The 23,217-nt window shown below is 34.7% G+C and overlaps 1 protein-coding gene and 1 long non-coding RNA gene across 3 annotated transcripts; one reads left to right on the top strand and one right to left on the bottom strand.

Annotated features, from left to right (window-relative positions):
- The first annotated feature begins 307 nt into the window (after positions 1-307).
- Positions 308-3,038, top strand: LOC107619390 (Papain family cysteine protease). 2 transcript variants are annotated; one of them, XM_016321673.3, is made up of 4 exons: positions 308-908; positions 1,296-1,415; positions 1,959-2,202; positions 2,357-3,038. In XM_016321673.3, exons 1-4 carry the CDS (start codon positions 423-425, stop codon positions 2,620-2,622), a joined length of 1,116 nt encoding a protein of 371 aa, XP_016177159.1. In that variant the 5' UTR covers positions 308-422; the 3' UTR covers positions 2,623-3,038. The 2 variants fall into 2 exon arrangements, with proteins under 2 accessions (XP_016177159.1, XP_020966168.1); XM_021110509.2 differs by having other exon boundaries at positions 318-908; positions 2,372-3,038.
- A 12,703-nt stretch (positions 3,039-15,741) lies between these two features.
- Positions 15,742-19,588, bottom strand: LOC110266247 (uncharacterized). The gene is made up of 4 exons (XR_002353339.2): positions 18,854-19,588; positions 18,676-18,779; positions 18,439-18,566; positions 15,742-15,937 (listed from the first exon to the last, which is right to left on the bottom strand). It is a non-coding gene; the product is annotated as an uncharacterized LOC110266247 (long non-coding RNA).
- Between the last annotated feature and the right edge of the window lie 3,629 nt (positions 19,589-23,217).

Raw genomic sequence — 23,217 nt, forward strand, 5'->3', positions numbered from 1 at the left:
TTATTAAAATTTATACATACAAATTAATATAATTTATAATTATATTTTTTAAATATACATAAATTAATAAAATTTATTTATTAAAAATAGAAAAAGTCTAGGGGCCAGCAACTTTTGTGTTTTCTGGCCAGCACTTAACCATCAAAACAAAAGTGAATGATCTCTCACCATTAGATGTAATCTCACACCATTAAAAACACTATTGATAGCAAATTGATGGTTACAAAACATCAAAATTGCTGGCCCCTAACATTCCTCTTAAAAATAATTTAATATTACTGATCAAATAATAACCAAAATGACTAAAAATTACTCTCCTGAGGGTTTCTCTCTTGTTATTATAGCAACCCATGAAACATACATAACAAACAAACAAACAAACAAAACAAGAACGCTAAACATACCTGAAAAGCAGTCACACCATGTTCACAAAGCTACAACGGCCTTTACTTACATGCCATACACGCTTCCTACTCTTCCTCTGCTGTACTTTGATGGTGGTTCTCTCATCATCGGCAATGACTGTTGAGGAAATAGCAAGAAAACTGGAGCAAAAGGACAACTACCTTCTCTCAACAGAGAACAAATTCAAAGCCTTCATGGAGAACTACAGCAAGAACTACACCACCAGAGAGGAGTATCTCCGTCGCCTTGGAATCTTTGCCGACAACATCGTCACGGCCTTAAGACACCAAGTGCTTGATCCCTCAGCCGCTCATGGTGTCACGCAGTTCTCAGATCTCACACAAACGGAATTCTTGAGGTTGTACACTCACGGTTTGGTGTCTGAGCGCGAGAACGAAAATAAATTTACTGCCGATAGAATGGCGCCACCCTTGAAGGTGGAAGGGTTACCGGAAAATTTCGATTGGAGAGAGAAAGGAGCGGTTACTGAAGTTAAGACTCAGGTGTGTAGTCTAAGGTCAAGTGAAAACTCAGACGAATTTGTTTTTAATTTATACGAAATTAATAGCTAAAAATTGTTAGATAATTTGACATGGACGATTAAATTGTGGATTAATAGTTTTTAATTATCAATTTCATATCATGATGAGTTTCTACCGTATTCAAAAATTGGAAAAAAAAATAAATGGCGAATCGATTATTCTGTTTTGGTTTGGTTAGGTTAAATTTGGGATGAAACTAGGAATGATCAATTATGCTTATTCTTTTAACTTAATAATAAGCTAATAACTTGGCTTTACATGAATATTTGCTACTTTTCTAAAATATTGTTGATCAATTTTAATATTTTTGCATGGTTAATGATAAGTATTTGTACATAATTAATACAGGGTATGTGTGGAGCTTGTTGGGCTTTCAGCACTACAGGAACTCTTGAAGGAGCTCATTTTATTGCAACGGGCAAGCTTCTTAATCTTAGTGAACAACAGCTCATAGACTGTGACAATAAAGTAAACATTTATTTTTCAATGTGTAATAATATGGTTTTTCTTGTTAGTTAAATCCTTGTTTGAGTCATAAAAATTCATAACTCTAATTATTATGTTACGAAAATGTTTGGTAAAATAATAAAATAATAAAAAAGGGACAAAACCGGTCAGATTTTATTTTATTTAGTATTTGTTAATGGAAAAGTCTAGGACCAACAATTTTTGTGTTTTTTGGCCAGTACTTAACCATCAAAATAAAAAGGGAGTGATCTCCCACCATTAGATATAATCTCACACCATTAAAAATATTATTGATGACCAGATGATGGTTACAAAACACCAAAATTACTGGTCCCTAGCATTTCTCTTCATTAATTCTTGTTAAATAAGTTTTGATTTTTTTTCTAGCGTTACTTGATGTTATTTAATTTGTACATACATTGTACTCGTTCTTTTTTATTTGGTAAATCTACTTGGTGTATTGTATTAATTTCCATCAAATGTGTGCACTTTTTTTTTTGGGTATGTTTATTTCTAATTTATTCTTCTTACATTTTTATTAAGTGTGACATAACAGATAAGACAGCATGCGACAATGGTTGTCAGGGTGGTCTTATGACAAATGCCTATAACTATTTGATGGAAGCTGGCGGTGTGGAAGAGGAAGCAACATATCCCTACACTCAAAACAGAGGTGAATGTAAATTTGACAAAAACAAAATAGTAGTTAGAGTATCAAATTTCACCAATATCCCTGCGGATGACGACCAAATTGCTGCATATTTAGTCAAACAAGGCCCTCTTGCTAGTAAGTCTCCTTAATTCAACATTTTTATGTCTATCTAATTATGTTGACATGTATGTATCAAATTAGCACTAGAAGATTATCACCATAATTGAAACTCGAATCCAAACAGCTAGCATTAATGTTGTTTATGATGAAGTATTGTTAATGTGTGCAGTTGGAATGAATGCAGTTTACATGCAAACCTACATAGGGGGTGTGTCATGCCCTTTTATATGTGGAAAGAAGCCCAACCATGGTGGGTTACTAGTTGGCTATGGTACAAAAGGCTTCTCCATCCTTAGACTTGGGAACAAACCTTACTGGATAATCAAGAATTCATGGGGGAAGCGTTGGGGGGAACATGGGTATTTCAAGATTTGCAGAGGATATAACATGTGTGGAGTGAACACGTTGGTTTCTACTGCAATGGTGTCCCATTAGATACAACACACAAACACTCATGCTAATGATGTACTTTGCTATAAGTGTGTTATATATAAGTTTGAATGCTTAATATAATAATGATAGCCAAGTCCAAAACATGCATTAGGTCGTCCAATCCTTTCTATAGATAGTATATACTAGTAGGATCGGATACTATGTTACTATTTTGTACCAATTACCAAAAGATTATTTCACCTAAAAGATCTTTGGTACAATATATTAGCTTTATAAGGTAGGTAGTTTGCATGTCTTGTAGTCTGCTTGAATTTCGTTGGTTTGGGTCTTGTTTATCTACTAGAAATAATTAAGATTTCCATATAAATGATAGTAAGTGTGACCAAGATGTATGATGTATATGATGCATCACGTGTGTATTTTATATATAATAAGATCTTTTGAAGAGTTACTAGTAAGTTAAAAGCCAAGGCCGAGAGTGTGCAATGAAAAAAAAAATCGAGATATCGTACATGTAATGTGAAAGGGAAAGAATATAGAATAAAAAAAATTAATAAGATAAGAGAAAAATAGGAAAAAATTAATTTGATCAAAGAAAAATAAGGAGGAGATAATTTCATAGAGAAGAATTTGAAAGAAAAAATTATGTCAATTACTAATTTTTTACCTGATTGATTACTGAAGAAAAATCTCATGCCCTAATGGTTTGATGAACCAGAAGGAATTAAAAGAGGGAGAGAAATAAGTTCTTCTCATTGTTGAAGAGAATTACAATGAGAATAAAAAATTTTCTTAGAAAATATTTGTTGAGTTATTACACCTTATATACTATGTATATTTTATGTACTCTCACTAAAAAATAATTACAATGGTAAATCTATTATTGACAAAGAAATAATCTAGGTAACACCCTCCCGCAAGCTAGAATTGTGTAAATCTAACAATCATAGCTTGGAAACATTAGTAAGAAAAGGACCCGGTGGCAGAGTTTTGATAAGAAAATCAGCAAGTTGATCCTTGGAACGAACTGGCATAAGATGAATGATACCAGACAAATGCTTTTTACGAACAATGTGGCAGTCTACTTCAATGTGTTTAGTTCTTTCATAAAAGATGGGATTATTGGCAATGTGAATGGCTGACTGGTTGTTATAGAATAGAGTGATAGACTTTTGAAGCAGCATGCCAATGAAATCCATTAAAAAAGATAACCAACTAGCTTCACAAGTGGCAACAGTAAGAGGCCTAGCTTCTGCAGAGGACTTGGCAACTGTGGTTTGCTTTTTTACTCTTCCAGCTAATGAGAGAGTTCCCAAGCATGAAGCAATAACCAGAAACGGAGCGACGAGTATCGGCACAGGCAGCTCAGTCAACGTCAGCAAATCCAGTGAGATGCAGATTAGAATTAGAGGAGAAGAAGAGACCAGTTGCAAGTCGGCCTTTTAAATATCTGAGTACGCGAAAAGCAGCCTGTAGGTGAGAAGTGGTTGCACAATCCAAAAATTGGCTCAAACGTCCCACAGCATAAGAGATATCGGGTCTAGTGTTTGTGAGGTAAAGGAGTCGGCCGATGAGCTGTCTGTAAACAGTGTTGTTTGTTAAAATGGTACCTGATTCCTTTGAGAGTTTCTGACTATAATCAAATGGGGTAGAGAGAGGCTTGCAATCTAGATAACCAAAATCCCTGAGAAGGTCCATGGTGTACTTTCGCTGATAAATGTGAATTCCAGAGTTAGAGCGTGCTACTTCCATTCCCAAGAAGTATTTGAAATCACCAAGATCCTTTATTTTGAATTTGTCATCCAAATTTTTCTTGATGGAATTGATTTCACTAATGTCATTCCCGGTTAAAACCAACTCATCAACATATACTATAATGGCAGTGAAGCTTTCAGATTGTTTCTTGATGAAGAGTGGATGATCATAAAAAAACTGCTTATAACCAGCATCCACAAGAGTCTGAGTGAGCTTAATGTTCCATTGCCTGCTTGCTTGCTTAAGCCCATATAGAGATTTTTGCAATTTACAAACCAAACCTGGTTGTGACACAGCCAAACCGGGTGGTATCTTCATATAAACTTCCTTGTCCAAATCTCCATGAAGGAAGGCAGTGTTGACGTCCAGCTGTTTCAAATGCCATTTCTTTACCGCTGCTAATGCTAACATTACTCGTAGGGTAGTCATTTTGACAACTGGACTAAAAGTATCACCATAATCTACTTCTTGCACTTGAGTGAATCTTTTTGCAACTAGCCTCGCTTTGTGCCTCTCTATGGTGCCATCGGGATTGAATTTTACCCTAAAAATCCATTTGCAACCCACATCCTTCTTGTTTTTTGGGAGTTCAGTGAGACACCAAGTTCTGTTCTGATTTAGAGCTGTCAATTCATCTTGTATTGCCTTTCTCCAACATTCATGTGCAGCCGCTTCCTCATAAGTGCTAGGTTCTTGATTTGAGGTGATGGCTAGAGAAAGTGACTTATATTTTGGGTTTAGTTTATCATATGACAAGTGTTGTGAGATAGGATATAAAGAATTAGAGTTAGCAAAGTTGCTAGAGTGAGCTGTGTGGGTTGTCATACAATGATAGTCCTTCAAATAAGCAGGCGATTTCTTGACTCTTTCAGACTTTCTAGTAATGCAGTCATGTGTGATGTCAGAGTGTTGTGATGCAGGTGAATTGTTAGTGTGTGGTGTGGTAATGGGTGCAATGGTGTGTGAGGAAATTGGTGAGTGCATTGAACTTGAGAAATGTTCATTTGAATCTGTGAGTGTGGTATGTGTGGGTGATTGCAAATGATGTGTGGATGGTGTATCATATTGAAAAAGATCAATGCATTGTGGAGTACGAATGGGTACCACAGAAATATCAGTGCTAGTGAAATGTAAAAAAATGGAAAATAAGTTTCATAAAAAGTTACATTTCTGGATATGAAAATTTCCTTTGATTTTAAATCAATAAGTCGAAAACCCTTTGTTCCTAATTTAAAACCAAGAAAAGCTGTTTTTCTGGCTCTTGGGTCTAATTTTGTTCTTGAATTTGTTAATGTGGAGGCATATGAAAGAGAATCAAATTAAGTATGAAAGGTCAGGTAAGTTACCATACAAAAGCTTGTAAGGACTAGCATTATCCAGGTTAGTGCTGGGCAGCCTATTAATTAGGTGAATGGCGTGAGCAACTGCGTATTGCCAAAAACAATGTGGAATTCCTTATTGAAGTAGCAGTGCTCTAGCAACACCTAAAATATGCTGGTGTTTTCTCTCTACAATCCCGTTTTGCTCTGGTGTTTCTACACAAGAAGTTTGGTGTAAAATTCCAGTTGATGCAAAAAAGGATTTTAGAGTGAACTTTGGCCCATTGTCAGTCCTTATACACTTAACTTGTTTTTTAAATTGTACTCTGACAAAATTCACAAAATTAATAACCAATTGTGATGCTTCAGATTTGGTTTTCATAAAAAAAATCCAAGTGAATTTGCTCTTGTCATCCACCACAGTCAAAAAATACCTATGTCCTTCATTGGGAGGGACAGAAATAGGACTCCAGATATCCATATGAACTAAGTCAAAACAATCTTTTATTTTAGTTGTACTAAGATTAAAAGCTAATTTCTTTTGTTTTGCAAAATGAAATGAATCACAAGGAAGTTTTGAAGCAATACAATCTATAAAAGGATAATACTTCTTCAGAAAAATCAATTTATGCATGGGTATGTGTCCTAATCTAAGATGCCAAATGTTATTGTGCTCACTGTGTGAAGATGTGGTGGGATGAGTAGTAGTCGTAGTTGCCACCAATGAAGCTTGCTTTGTTGGAAGAGGGGGAAAGTGAGAGAATTCTGGTTCTCTACTCATTGTATATAACCCTTTTATACACTCAGCAATGTCAATCATCTTTGATGTAGATCTATCTTGTATCTCACAACACTTATCATTGATTAACAATTGACAATGTAAGTTTGAGGTTAACTTTGACACAGATATCAGTTTAAAATCAAAAGAAGGAATGTATAAAATATTTTTGAGAAAATTTTTTTTAGAGAATGTGATTGTGCCAATGATGGTGCTAATAGTTTTGGTCCCGTTTGGCAATATCATATTGATTGGAGCAATATTTTGAAAACTTGCAAAATTTTTTAAGTCAAAAGTCACATGATCTGTTGCATCGGAATCAATGACCCATAATGCAGATTTTGGAGTGATAATACTCATAATTCTCGCATTAAAATGTAATGCAATGGTTTTACCTGGAGTGGAAGTTTGAATGGAATTAGTCAAAATTTGATTTGCATTATGAGGTTGTTGTTGCACACTTTTGTCTTTGATCAACTCTAACAACGCAAATCTTTGCTCTGGAGTGAACTCAGATCTTGATATTCCAGTGTTCTCTTGGAGACAATTGAGCTGGAATTGTTTGTCACTGAGTATATCATCATGCCCCTCAGTGATCACGTGATTGATGGTGGTGTTATGTTGCTGCCGTTGATTGAAATGGGAGGAGTACCCATGCTTCTTATAGCATACATCTTTTGTGTGGCCTTGCTTGTTGCAATGAGAGCAAGCCAATATAGCTCAACGACTTCTGCAATGGGAGGATCTGTTTACCATGTTCGCCATTTTGAGAAATCAATGAATCACAGAGTAATAGGGATTCAAATCTTCTTTCTTCCAACTCGTTGATCGGAACAGCTATGTTCACCAAGAAAGAATCTTGCGAAATAGCCTCTCATCAAACTCTATTGGATGAGTTTGAAGGAAGAGGTAAGAATGGGGGAAAGAAAATGTCGAAAGAAAAATTAGGGATAGAAAGAAAATGGCAAAATTGGATTGATATCAATTCACAACTTTTTTTTTTTAATTTGATTCACAGCTTGATTGCTCTCCACGCTCACCGCACCATGAAGAAAATCTCATGCCCTAAGCTGTTCAAGCTGTGATGTTGATGGTTTGATGAACTAGAAGGGATTAAGAGAGGGAGAGAAATAAGTTCTTCTCATTGTTGAAGAGAATGAAAAATTCCCTTAGAAAATATTTGTTGAGTTATTATACCTTATATACTATGTACACTTTATGTACTCTCACTAAAAAATAATTACGATGATAAACCAATTATTGACAAAGAAATAATCTAAGTAACAATTACACTCCTACACCATCTATATTTATAGTAATTCATACTAATAAAATTATCCTAATTGAAACATAGAATTAGTTTTATTTATTACCTTACTTTTTTTTATTATTTATTACCTTACTTTTTTTAACAACCACTTTACCTTTAAGGTTATGAAACATAAATTTAAATTATAATTAATAAAAATAACAATTAATTTCAAAATAATACTTTTTATTTTATTTTTATTCTATTATTTAAAATAAAATAACCACCAAATAGGGGTGTTTAAGATCCGGTTCCGTCCAAAATTCATCTTGGATCCAAAGTATATTTTATTGGGTTTAAATTTATTATTTTTACTCGGTACTATTTTTGGGTTAGATTCGGGTTATGTTTCGAGTCATCCAGTCTTATCTGAAGTTATTTTTTATAATAAAAAAATATATTTTAGAGTAAAATTAGTAATGTCATATTTTACTTTTTTTTTATACTTCAATTAATATTTTTTATGTTATACGTATACAGTATTTTTTTGCTTTAAAATAATTTATTTTGATATATGAGATAACATTTGTTTAATTTAATTTTTAAAAATAAAATTTTATTACTTTAGTATATAAAGTTTACAAATTTGTATATACTAATTTTAAGTTGGGTCAACCCAGTTTAACCCGATTTATTTCGAGTCACATCGGGGCGGGTCAAAATAGACTTGGTGACTTTGTAGGGTAGGATTCGGGTCTAATTAAATTCGACTTGATCCGGCCAATAAATATTCCTACCACCAAAATCTGATTGTTTAAAAAAAATAGCTTGACCATTTGTACAAAATAATATTCTTTAAGAATTGACTCACAATGTTGAAATCTAATTCAAAAATACTATTTGCATACTAAAATCAATCATAATATATTTATGTATAAATATATGTGTAGTTCAATTCATTTTTAATGTATATTTTTTTCTAATGTATATTATACCCTGATGACTGATTTTGGGTACACCTAATATAATTAAATTTAATTTAAATTATATGCACAAAATGAAGACCCAACCCAACGCCGCCTCTCAACGTCGCCACTATATTCTTAGAGATGCATCACCCACTGCAATATATCATGTATAATCATTCATCGTTCCTTCGTGGCACATGTTGGCCGCCACTTCTTCCGACCATACCTACTCTTGAAATTGTAACACCTTCCCGTTTCTTTCACGGTTCGAGCCTCTTTTTTGCGATCCCAAGAAAATACAGTGACCATGAGTGGTGGTGACTTAGCCACAATTGAAGGAATACGATAGAACCATTACAAAAAAATTAATTTTAACGACAAATTTTTAGTGGCCATAACACAATAATTATTATTGATTTTAAGTTATATTTTAGAGGTAATTATACATTTGTCATTATTACTATATTTTATAATGGCAATTATTACTATTGTCACTAAATTATTATTATTATTTTACTTTTAATTTTAATTTCTCTCCATCAATAACAGCCATTACTATTATTGCTGCTAAATTTTTTATTCTGTTTTATTTTTATCATCTTCTTCAAACAATTGTCAAACACAATGAAAGTGAAAAACTCTCCCACCCTAAATCAAGTAACAACCAAAATAAAAAAAAAAACTCCACAACGGCACAACCTCAAGCACTTCCCTTCATCACCGATCACTGCTGCAGACCTTGCCATCGCCGACAAACCGTCCATCATTCAAACTGTATCATTGTTCCTATTTTCATCCTCCGCCTTAGATCCGTGTTGATGTCTTTGTTCATCTCAGATATCTATGTCGCTATTTACGTTCTTGTCGCCAAGGTCGTTTGCCAAGGATGAAACGAGAATATGGCAGAACCAGCAGCACTTTCATCTTCAAAAGTATCGTCAATGGCGGCAAAGAAGCTCGATGTGGAGGTTGAGAAGCTTCTTGATTCGATGTTTGCTCGTTTGACTCTTTGCAAAATTCCAAGCTTGAGCTCTTGTTCTCCAAACTCCTCCTCTCTGCATCTCCTCTAATTCTGGCGTTGTTCGCAAAAAGGTTCGTCAACTCTCTCTCTCTCTCTCTCTCTCTCTCTCTCTCTCTCATATTTGTCAACAATTTTGACTGTTTTAGCTTTCAAATTTAAAGATGCTACTGCTCATTTTTGTGAATACTTGTGTTAATTGTAAAAATATCATAGGATTTTAAATTTGCGGTTGCGAGGAACTCAGAGAAATTGGAATTAGAATATAATAGTAACAAATTGTATAATTTTGAGTTTTACCAATTTTACTTCTATGATATGTGATTCACTCTTTGGTCTTTGTTACAGGTTTTACAGTTTCACAGTGATATTTTCTTCCTTGACATAGATAGGAATGAATAATGAGAAAAATGATTAGTTTGTGAAACTTTTTGGAAGTATTCTTTGTCATTGTTCTTTCTTTTTTTTATTTATTTTAGAGATATTTGAGTTCTTCTTCATCTTGGGAGATATTAATGTTTAACATTGTGAAAAATTGTGTGGATTTGACGGTGGTTGTTCCCCATTAGCTTTTGGAACTATTGATACTCAACTTGTGTTGTTTACTGTTGTGGACGAGTTTGTTCCATGGAATTCGGTTTGGTCTGAAAGTAAGACATTTATGTTTATTGTTATGTTCCTGGCTTGTGTCTGGGTTCTACCTCACCTGGTTCAATAGTAGTGAAAGATTAAACACCAAGATCTCAAGGAAGCAACACAAGTACCAAAGTATTGGATCCATGAAACTGAAGAGTGGTTGGGTGAGAAGGGCTTTTTATTCATGGTTGGATATTTTGCAACCATCCCCTGTTCAAGAAGAATATGCTCCTGTCATCTTTGCACAAGATACGATTGCACATGTCATTTCTCTTGATGTGCTATTTGGAAAGGCAATTTTCATTTTCCAATTTTCTCTTATCAGTTCTAATTCTGCTTGTAATTTCTAACTAAACTCTTATAATACGTGCTTCAAATGTTCGTGATATGAAGAGATTAAATATTATTTAAAAGTTATTAGTTTATTTTGATGTATTTTGATTTTTGTTTATTTAGTTATTAGATTGGACTTTATATTTGTGGACTTTAGAATTTTCTTTGTTTTAACATAATAAGAGGTTATAAATACCTCCCTAGCTATTGTAGTCGTAATATTTAGTGATTAAAGGTACCAAAGCACTTTTTTTCGTGATAAAACCATGGTGTGTACAAATGTGATTGAGTGACGGAGAATTGGCTAGAAAGTTGAGGAGTCCATTCAATTCAATTCCCAAACTATGATGTGGATAAGTTAGGTTGAGGAGTCTCTTTCTTATTGCATTAAGAAATTGGATAGAAAGTAGAGTGATTCGCTTTTTATTCAATTTCAACCTATCTTTTTGTTTCTATTTCAATCTTAATGTATCTTTTTTATTCAATTTCAATTTATGTCATTTCATTTATTTTTTTTCGTATCATTTGGTATTAGAGTTTAAGTATTATATTAATCTTTATTAATCTATGTCTATCTTTTTAATTTGTATCCAAAAAAAATAAAAAGAGTCCAGTACCTCTCACGTTTTTCTTTATGTTCTTATCTTTTTTGTTTGTATTTTATTATTATCTTGTCGTTATTATTGATTTTATATTTAAAAAAAGAAAAAATATACAGTGCAAAAAAAAGAGAAATTATCTTTTTTATATTTGTCCCTTTTTATATACTATTTTTCTAGTTACAAGATTCGAGGACAAATATTTTTTGAAGAAGAGGAGAATGATACGTGCTTCAAATGTTCGTGATACGAAGAGATCAAATTTTATTTAAAAGTTATTAGTTTATTTTGATGTATTTTGATTTTTGTTTATTTAGTTACTAGATTGGGCTTTATGCTTATGGGCTTTAGGGTTTTCTTTGTTTTAACCTAATAAGAGGTTATAAATACCTCATTAGCTATTGTAGTCGTAGTATTCAGTGATTAGAAGTTTGAAAACTCCCTTTTGGTTTCATGATGAAACCATCGTTGAGACAAGTGAGATTGAGTGAGTCCCTCTCTTGTTGCATCGGAAAATTGAGTAGAAGGTTGAGGAGTCATTTCAATTCAATTCCCAAATTATGGCGTGTACAAGTTTGGTTGAGGAGTCCTTTTTTTTGTTGCATCCAGAAATTGAATAGAAAGTAGAGTGATTCTCTTTGTCTTTAATTATAATATATCCCTTTTATTTTCTATTTTAATTTTAATATATTTTTTATTCAATTTGAATTCTTATCCTCTTGTTATCTTTTATTTCTTATTATTAATGATACAAAAAAAAAGATAAATAAAATGACATGACTTAAAAATAAATAAGAAAGATACATTAAAATTGAAATAGAAAATAAAAGGGATAGATTGAAATTGGATACAAAGAGAATCACTCTACTTTCTACCTAATTTTTTGACGCAACAAGAAAGAAACTTCTCAACCTAACTTCTACACACCGTATTTGGAAATTGAATCGAAAAAACTCCTCAACCTTCTACCAAATTCTCTAATACAACAAGAGAGACACTCACTCAACCTCACTTGTCTACGTCATTGATTTCATCACAAAACTAAAAGGGGTTTTTCAAACCTCTAATCACTTACTACTATGACTACAATAGCTAAGGATGTATTTATAACCTCCTATTAGGTTAAAACAAAGAAAATGTAAAACCCAAAAAAATAATAAATAATCAATTAATAATTAATGAATAAATTAAACGAGAGTAAAAAGGGTTAAAAAATTAATTATATATAAATTAGATTTTTTCCGATGGAAATTTAAGTTAGAAAATAAAATTTAGCACAAAAATATAACTAATCGCGAAAAGATTCGTATCAGCGATAAAAGCAACTGTACCGACCTAAAGCTGTCCGACACTGTGAGTGAGAAAATTAATTTATGAGTGAATAAAATTAAGGAATTAAAATTTATAGTTTGGAAAAGTAAAAATAATTAGAATATGAATTAAAACATTAATCTTAAAAATTTTTGCCCAAAATTAGTTCAACGGGTTAAAATAAGTAAATTGGGTCCAAGTGGATCCAAGCCCACATATATAAATCCACAAATAACACCGTTACAGCATCATTCTCCCCCATTCTTGTTAGAAGCCACGGATAGAGAGTGAAGAGAGAACAAGGAGAAGAAATCATAGCTCTATCAAACTTCATTTGCTCTATCAAACCCTAGCTCGCAAGCCGTTTGTGGTCATGCATCACTCTTATCATCCTCTTCAATTTTATCTAAATATTGTGGTGAGTAACTCGAAATTCTTAGTCCAGTTTTGTTTCTCCCTTCCTATTCACATTTTGGTTTTGTGTGTGTTGAGATATTGTGATTTTGGCTCTTTAGGGGTATTCTAGCATAGATTCCAAGTAAGTTCCACCCCAATTTCAAGTGGGTTAAGGTAAGAAAGCTTTTGCCCCTTTGGATTTTTCAATTCTATGAACCCTAGGTTAAAAAATTGTGAAATTATCGTGAATAGCTTAATTATTGAGAGCTTGGAGTAGCTTGGTTGTTTTGGTACATAATTTGGACGCTTGGTTCGATTGCGAAACGCTAGGCGAAGGTTTGGAGGATCGATTGTGGCTTGGGTACATCCGGAGAGGAAACTCAAGTGTTGGGAAACCGCCAACATTAAGGTACATCTTTGAGTTTCGGGTAGGCATTATGTGAAATTATGTGAATGCCTAGATTATTTGCCCCTAGGATATGATTGGATTGAAATTGGATGGTGTTGTGATTAGTTGAATGAATGTATGCTTCATTCGATTGGTTGTGATATTGTGAATGGAGTGGTGATTGAGTAATATTAATGTTTGTATGAATGAATGGGTTATGAGTTGTGACTACTTGTATGAGAATGTGGTATGAATTGATGATTAAAATTATGAATTGCTGAATTATTGAGTTGATTGAATTAAATTTTGGGCCGGAGGCCATAAACTTTGGGCCATAGACCATGAAAGGTAAGATTCATAAGTGTAGTGGATTGAAATAATGAGAATTTGATATGGATCTTGATTGAGTTGGAAATCGTTAAATTAATTGTTGATGAAAAGTGAATTTGGTGATTTTGTGAATGAGAATTGTTGAATGAGTTGATAAATTGGAAACTTAATGGTTAGGTATTGAAGGGTTGAAGAGTATTCGATAATGTATATGAATGATTAGGATTTAATTTTGGTATGGTTGGTTTGGTTTGGATTGGATTGTGAGTTTTGAAAACTAGAGGATTTTGGTAAAACCTATTTTTAACCAACATCAACGGGTCATAACTTAGTTTCCAGAATCTCAAATTTTGTGAAACTAGTTTCAAATGAAAAATTGGGTCTGTGAAGTTTATGACGTTTGAAAAACGGATAGAAAAATGATTTTTAATGAAAAAGTCATGCGCATTTGAAGTTTTGTGTAAAAACTGCATTTTCTACTCTTATCAACTTTTTGAAAAAATTCGCATTCGTGCGTAAACTGGAGAGGTCATGTGTACGCGAGTCCATGGCTCTGCCCAATACTCTCGCGAAGGCGGGAGGCATGCGTACGCAAAAATGGTGATTTTTGAAATCTTGCGTACATGGCAGGAGGCACACGTAAGCAAGCAAACCTTTTTTCCCCAATTGTCGCCTACGCAGAGGTGGCTTGTGTACGCGACATGTGAAAATTTTACATCATTCATACGCGACGAGTGGCATGCGTACGCATGACCACCCAGTTTTGCAAAAATTGTATTTTTGTGTTTTCAAGTATTCCTTTGACTTTCTAAACCTCCGTAACTATTGTTTAAGATCTCCTAAATAGTATTTAGACTTTGGGATGAGCAAGAGTGTACTGGGTGAATTAAAAGGGGTGATATTGAGATATGATGATGATGGTTTATGGTTAAGGTGTAATATAGGATGATTATGAGCTTGAGATATGATGATGAACATTTATGATTGAAAAATGATGAAGATGGTTATGAGATTGAGATGTGTCTGCCCGTGTAGTATGCAAGGGTCGGGCCTTGTCCTACATGCTTCGGATTAAGAAAGGAGGGTGGTTTAATCCCGCTTATAGAGTAATAAATTTGGTAGATTAATAAAGGAACCGTGTTTATATTAGACACCTGGGCAGTACTCAAGGGTTGTGGTTCGTCCCACTTGCTCCAGGTTAGTATTTAAAACACCTGGGCAGTACGCAAGGATTGTGGTTCGTCCCACTTGTTCTAGGTTAATGATTGAAACACCTGGGCAGTATGCAAGAGTTGTAGTTCATCCCACTTATTTCGGGTTAGTATTTGAGACGCCTGGGTAGTACGCAAGGATTGTGGTTTGTCCCACTTGCTCTGGGTTGAGTTTGTAAATACCTGTCTGGGTAGTACGCAAGGTCGTGGCTCTCTCCCACTTGCTTCGGGTTAAGCAGGTAGTATGCAAGGATTGTGGCTTAGTTTCACTTGCTCCATGTGGTGGTGTTTTATATCCAGTTTAGCTACCGGATGTGTCGGGTTCTTGCAAAGTAACCGACACGTAAAGTTATGGCTAGTAGGACAGATATGCATCATCTGCATTTGATTGTTTTGTTTGGGTTTGCTACTTGTCATGGTTTGTTTATTTGTGTATATTATGTGACTATGTGCTAATTGCTTTACCTAAATTTACTTGTGTATCATTTGTTTGTCTTGCTTGTGATTGTATAACTAAGATGTCCCTCATGCTAGTCTCGGTTGATACTGAGGGCTGTTCTTGTTAGAATGTAATGATTAAAAGATTGGATATTGATTGAGATGATTTGAGCTCCTTGGGTAGATGCAGTGATTCATCCCACTTACTCCAGATTGAGATTTGATGAGTTGATATGTAACACCCTAACTACCAAAGCTCACGCTTCCGGCTGCGCAACTCTGATAGCTCGGACATTACGACGACACTTATACTATTTAATACTAAAATATGAGCCTGTTTAAAACTTTAAACCGCAATACTGCTCCCAAAAATACTTTCATCCGATAACATACATCCATAGATACCATACAACTTACAAAACTCATAAAGAGTACATCCATAAAGAGTACATCCATATATATATATATATATAAATAAGTAATATTACAAACATAATCCAATACAATTCCTATCCCTCATACAGATTATATCAAGATAAAGGCGAGGGTACAATAGACCATAACTAAAACAATACAGAGCATCACAACAACAATTAAATAAGCTCTTCGTAACTTCTGCGCCCATATCCTGAAAGGGGAAAAATGTAGGGGGGGTGAGAACATCATCCTCGAAAGGGTTCTCAGTAGAGGGTTTTTGGGAATTACTGTAATAGGATACGTGAAGATAAACCGTACCAGTGATTAATAACCGTCTTATGCCTCTTTTCAAAAACAACGGTTCACAATAAAAGTAAAGTCTGAAAGTCTTTTCTGAAAGAAGAACCGTTCAATTCTCAAAAACTCAAAAGCCTTTCAAAACGGTTTATCTATGCGGAACCAAAATAGCCTTTCATATTTTATTCCAAACCAGAAACACAAAACCGAAATCAACCATCGATTCATCTCATTCCAACCACGGCCCTAGGCCCAAACAAATCCAACCAACAACCAATCACCACAGTCCAACAGAGTCCCAGTAGCAAACACAAATAGGAAGATGCAAGCACAAACAAACAGTTATTGCAAGTAGAACAATTAGCAATTAATCACATAGGCAAACCAAGTATAATATGCACACCCAAGCAATGTCACATAGATGCATATGATGCATGCCTGTCTCTAGTGGCTGATGATATCATCTGTCGGTTATAAAGCCAACCCGACAAGTCCTGGTAGCTAATCATTGGACTGTCCCTCTGTTGCGCATCCCCAACTCGAGTTATACTCATCATAAACTTGATCATAATCAGATCCATATCCATCACCCTCACTGGTGAATATTTACGGGGGCGAGCTCATCCGGGCTTTCACAGTGCCCGGCCACACTTACGACATAGGGTCAAAAGAGCTTCGAGTCTCAACCTGGAGCACGTGGTGGCTAGCCACTGCTTCCTCCCAGGGAAACTCTCATCTCCGATAGTGGAAGTGCAACATTCACATTTATCAATGATTCAGCATAAACATGCATTCAATCTCATCCATGGATCAACATCCATCTCAGCCATCCGGCTCACGGTTCATTCCAGAACCAGCCAATATCCATATCATACACAGCCATTCTGGCTCACGGTTCAATCTAGAACCAATCAATATGTATAATCATACACAGCCATTCCGGCTCTCAACAAAACAGCACTTCCACATTTAAAATCATCAAATTCATGAAATCGGCATTTAAGCCATAAATAATTTTCTCAATTCATTTCACTTTGAAATCAAGTTTCAACTGTTTTTAGCCTTGGCTTTAAAGATCTCATTTCTCAAATCATCTCAGGCTCATAAGCCACTTTTACTCAAGGTAAATTCCCCTTTTAAAAACAATGCCACTCTCGGCACCCTCTTTCCAAAACTTCCATAATCATGGTAAGTTAAAAATCTCTTTGAGATATTCAAAATCACCCATCCAACAATGGAATTTTATAACAAAAGTTTCTCGGCAGAGTCCCAAGTCTTTAGGGGAGAATAACATAACTCATTTCGCCAAATTCATTTAAAATCATTAAAACATTGGCTTTCCGATTTGAGTAATAAAATAGGATCTAAGCCAAACCGAGTCACGTAATCCTTTACTTTTTTCAAAGCTGTTTCCTTTACTTAGGCAAAACCAACTATAACCCCCATGATAAATTCTAAAGCGTTTCAACTGTCCAAAATTGTTTTAGTCTTGCAAAAATTCAGAATTTAAAGAGTACTTAAAACTTTTCTCAAAACATTTCAAAATGAAACTTGTCAATACACATTCAGGTTCTTTTAAAGTCAATTGAAACTTCTTTAATTGAAACCCCCAAGTCAAATTCAAAGGCATAAACCCTTTTCACATTCAAATAGCTTTAAAACACAAGTTTCATCTAAATAACTTTCTTCTAAAAGAGATACAATGCCTTTCTTAAGAAGCAAGACTAAATCACAATTTCCGCTTTAATAACTCATTTCGAAAGCACGAATCATTCTTTTCTTGATAATTCAAATAAAATAGTTGAAGTCTTTAGCTCATAATTTTTCCAGACAACATTTCAATAAAGACTCAGATTTTATAGAAATTTCGGCAGCACCTCCCCTAAAACTTGGACTTTGCCACCCGGTTCGGGTCCCAACTAAGCCGTTTCGCAATCCTTTTCAACAGCCCAAATTTCAAAATCAGTCCAAGGCAAGTCAAAATCCAACAGTCATCTCAATTCCATATTTCAAGAGAACCATTTCAACATCAAATCATTATCAGCCGAATAAACTCATTTCTAAGGCTTTAAAGAAAAGGTTCAGCAACAATCATTTATCAAAAGCCAGATCATTTAAAGCCAGCCAGGCTGAAATCAAGAGTGTATTCTATTTTACACATTCTCAAGAAAATCCATTCAATCCAAATCAATTTCCAACGGATTCAACTCGATCTCAAAGCTTTAAAAGAATCAATTTCAAAAGCATTTCGTTTCACAAGCCACCCAACAGTCGAGTCAAACAAACACCCATAATCATACAAAACAACCAAACCATACATAGGACTTACACAATCACCAAATACACATCTTCACATCAGTACCCATATGTAATAATTCCAATATACAAAATATAGTTTTCGGAAAGCGCCCGTACCTCAAAACGCAAATTCCATAACCCAAACGCGTCACAGAGTCCTTTCCGCCTTGACCCGAAATCAACAATCAAAATCCCGGCTACCAATACCTCAGCTCCAAACCGTTTTCTCAGCAACCACAACGACTCTAATCGCAATATATAATAACCGAGATTAACTCTCATAACAACAAATGCTACAACTCCTCAACGTATAATAGAGCAGTAACTAGAGGGCTTTCAGATCGAAACGCTTACCGAACCGAAGGAACGGCTGAACCGAAACAGCGGCGGTCTCCGAACCGGTTCAGCGGCAGCCCCAGAAGCCATCCTAGGCGGCAACGGTGATCAGACTCTGGCGACTGAAATCAATATACAGTGATTGTAACGTTTCCGAAAACTCAGGAGAAACGAAACCCAATACTTAAAACCTTACCGGCAGGATTCTCTGGTGACGGCAAAAACAGCCAGAGGCTTCGGCGGTGGTCCCAGAAGTCACGGAACCACTCCCGGCTGCCAGGAACACAGAGGCGTAGCTCCCTTCTCCAGCGGTGACACCTGCGGCGGTGGCTGGTGCAGCAGCTCACAACGCAAGTAGCAGCGGCGGCCTGGACCTCTTTCTTCCCTTCGGATCAGATCGGGCAGACCTCCAGCAGTGGCGGCGGCGGACCAGAGTAGCAGGACGGAGGGGATGATGACTGCTCAGACAGCAATGACGGCACACGACAGAGCGCAACGGCAGCGGTGAGTGCCTCCCTGCGCGACGCCGACTCCACGTCCCTCTCATGGTCTCTCTCTCTCCTCTGGTCGTGACTCACGGCGACGCGAAACGCGAAGGGCTGCAGCACAGGCGGCGATAGCGGGGCGCGATGCGACGGTGTGGCGCGGCGCTCTTCTTCCTCCTCGGCCAGACGACGGCGCGATGGCGGTGGTGAAGCCCAGTGCGCGGCGTAGTCTCTTCCCTGTGTTCTCTCCTCCATGACGGCAAGGGCGGCGAGGCGCGGCGGGTTGGACAGCGGTAAAGGCCCGCCCTCCCCTCCTTCTCTCCCTCAGATCGCTCTTTCTTTCTTTGTTTGTTTCCTTCTTTCTTTTTCGAGGAACAGCATGTGTGTGTTTAGCATAGGGGCTGCGCAGCTGCTGCTGAGTCTTGGGGGAGAGGGTAGCTGGATTAGGGTTTCGGTGGCTGAGTGTTGCTTTTGGTGAGGTGTGTGTAAATTAGGGTTAGGGGCAAATTAGTAATTTCACTTAAAAATAGGGTAATATAGTAATTGAAACCCAATTTAAATCCAACATTAATTATATATAGAAAATACTATTTGCTCACCAATTTCACAAATTATTTTCAATAAAATGCCCAAATCTAAAAATTAGAAATAATATACTTAATTTCTTCATTTTCCAAAATAGCAGTAATAATATTTAAAATATTACTTATCTAATCCAAATCATATAAAATCCTTATTATTTCATAACTATCAACCTTATACTTTAAATATAGAAAATAATCTAATAATTATAAAATTGGATAATAATCATAACTTATCTCAAATCCAATAAATCAAAACTTGTCTTAATTATCTTTAATAAAATAATCTCTGAAATTAAGGCTATAAATAACTGTAGGATTTGAAACTTGATCATAATAAGACTTTTCAAAAATTCTGGGTCTTACATGATATAAAATCACTGAATTCGAACAATTATGATAGTTAGAGAAATGATGACCTGAATTAAGAAGAGCGAAAATCTAAGATTTCTATATAGCTGAGACTTGTGAGATTGAGCACACTGATAGATAGAATAATGATAATAATTAGATACCATTGAGATTGAGTATTGATTAATGATAACTGTTTAAGACTGGTAAGATTGAATGGGCTGAAACTTAGCCTAATTTTCTCTGTCTGGTTTAGAGAGGACCCTAGGCTTGGATCTTGTCTGCTAGAGTTTTAGGATTGCCTAGTGGGTTCGTGTAGTCTTTACATCGTCTCTATTTGAAACTTTTACCCTGCTGAGAATCCTGTAAAAGATGATGTTCTCACCCGTTTTGAAAATTTCTACTTTACAAATACATGACGTGACGCACCTTGCTGAGCGTGCAGGATCTGCTCTTGAGAAGCGAATGTTTCTTTTATGATTTATATTCTGTACTTAGATTATATGTATATTCTTCACTTTATTATATTAACTTGTACATCCTTCTTAGTAGTTGATTTTGGAGATAAAGGATTTATGTTTACTGTTGTCATACTTTTGGGTTTGTATATATTTGTCTAGCCGGCCTTTTCTTCGCAGGTCGAGACTAATACTAATTATGTATTTATCTTTTAAATCTATATATATAATTCTTTATCTCTTTTGTTTTCTCGGTTATGCGCTTTTATTCTCATCGCTTTGCGAGTGATACAGACTTGTTTTGATTATTCTTTTCACGGGTTCCTAGTTAACATATATTTCTTCAAATAATATGTATATATTTTGTTTTTAGAGGTCATAATACCTCGTCACTTTTGATTTATGATTTAAGCGTAAAATTCTGTGTGATAGAGTATTACAGAAAACCTTAAAGCCCATAAACGTAAAACCCAATTTAGTAACTAAATAAACAAAAATCAAAATACATAAAAATAAACTAATAACTTTTAAATAATATTTAATCTCTTGGTATCACGAACATTTGAAGCACCTATCATCTTATAAGAAGACCGTGACAATGTGCTCCGTGCAAGGGAGTCAGGCAAAAGGAGTTTTAACTGCACTCTTTCGGCTTTTCAAAACGAATCGCGTTGGGGTAATCCTCACATTTGCTGTCTACAAGAGAAATCTTCCATCAAATGCAACCCTTGGTCAGAGGATTCAAGCAACTGACAGGTATGCTGTATTCTACTGATGATCTGTATAGTCATTATAAGTATTTTAATGTGTCTAACACTTGTGAGCAGATATCTTGGTGGAGTCTTGGATGTTGAGTCCTTAGTGGAGAAACTAATTCAACAACTTGCTAGTGACAAAGCTGTAGTTGTTAATGTGTATGGTACTACAAATAATACACACCCGATGGTTTAGTATTTTCATTGTTGAGGACTGTTGTACTTTTATCCATGTCAAACATTATTTGAAATGTGATATTTTAGGTGATTTTGATGGATTGTAAAACTGTGACTAATTTGATTGGTGATAATTATAATCCTAACTTTATAGCATAATGTTTTCAGAAAGTTATTTGTTATATTTTCCAACCAGAATGTGTATAATACAATATTAGAAAAGTATCATGCAATAGAAGAGCATTTTTTTTTCTTCCTTATTTATTGATTAAACAAATTGACTAGTAATATCTTGCTAGATGCATCATTCCATGCTTCCAACTCGCAGCAGTCAAGCATAAAAAATTTAGAAAGTGACTTAGCTTTAATCACAAAACCCAAATCTACTTAGGCCCAGTATGAGTAAATAACTTAAATAAGTTTTTTTGGAAAAGGAGCTTAAAGTATAAGGACTTTTATTAATAGTAGCTTATAAATAAGTTATTTTGTGTTTGGATTTTTAACTATAGAAATACTTATTTTAAAGTTGTAGCGTTTGGATAAATAACTCAAAAAATAAAATTTTTTTAACATAAGAGAATGGATATTAAAATAACAATAATAACAAATACTTTCCATTATTGAAGGTTAATTTTACATAATCAAATCACTAAAATTACAATCGATCAGGCAATTGATTCTTTATTTGTTCTCTAATTAGTTCCATTTTTCTAGTACTTTCAGCATTCGGTTCTTCCCACGTAATATCATTAGAAACTGGTTCTTCTACTTCACCTTCACCTTCACCTTCACCCATAAAATCAAAATTTTCATAGAATTCTTCAAATTGTTCGCCGCTTGTGTCATTCCGTCGAATAAAATTGTGTAAAGCCATACAAGCACCAATAATTCATTTCAATCAGCTTTAAATTTTCTTCCGGACTTGCCACTTTCATGAATTTGTTGGGGAAGAACATAAAAAAAAGAAAATTATAAAACTAATTATAAAAATAATAGCAAGTTGTATAAAAATAAAATCACATATAAAAAAAATAAAATTAAAATCACATATAAAAAAATAAAATTAAAACTGAGATTTCATAGCATACAAAATATTCAATACAAATTTAATAATAAAAATAAAATGATAAAATGATAAAAAAAAAATACCTGGAAGAAATATATGCTGGTTCAGATGGAGCAGAAGATGGTGGTGAATGGTCAATACTTCCAATACTTCCAGCAGATGAATCATTACGTGAAAATGGTGGTGGAAGGCCAACACTTCCAGTAGATGGAACATTGCGTGAGGATGATGGTGGAAGGCCGGTGCTTCTAGAAGATGGAACCTTGCGTGAAAATGGTGGTGGATGGCCAGTATTTCCAGCAGAAACAGGAAACATTTTTCCACAGAATCAAGAACGAAAGCAAATTTTTTTGTTTTGAAATCAATTTTTTTTACGGAAGTGATAAAATGACTTATCAAAAAGGAGAAAGTCATCTATTTTTACTTCTTCCAAAAACTATAAATTAACTTTTCGGGAAGTTAAAAGCTCTTCTTAAAAATAGTGCCAAACAAGCTTATCGTAACTTTTCATAATTCAAAAGTAAAAAAAAAGTAACTTTTGTGCGTTCTCAAACGGGCTCTTATAATTCTTGGGTTTGACTCTTTGATAAAAGGTATTTTCTTTTCCATCTCAAGCCTCTGACATAGTGATATATTAATAATATTTTTATGTGTTATTAATGCTGGCTAATTACATGTTTAGTTTTA

This window comes from Arachis ipaensis, chromosome B9 (assembly GCF_059453495.1).
Source record: "Arachis ipaensis isolate K30076 ecotype BB chromosome B9, ASM5945349v1, whole genome shotgun sequence".
Classification (NCBI taxonomy): domain Eukaryota; kingdom Viridiplantae; phylum Streptophyta; class Magnoliopsida; order Fabales; family Fabaceae; genus Arachis; species Arachis ipaensis.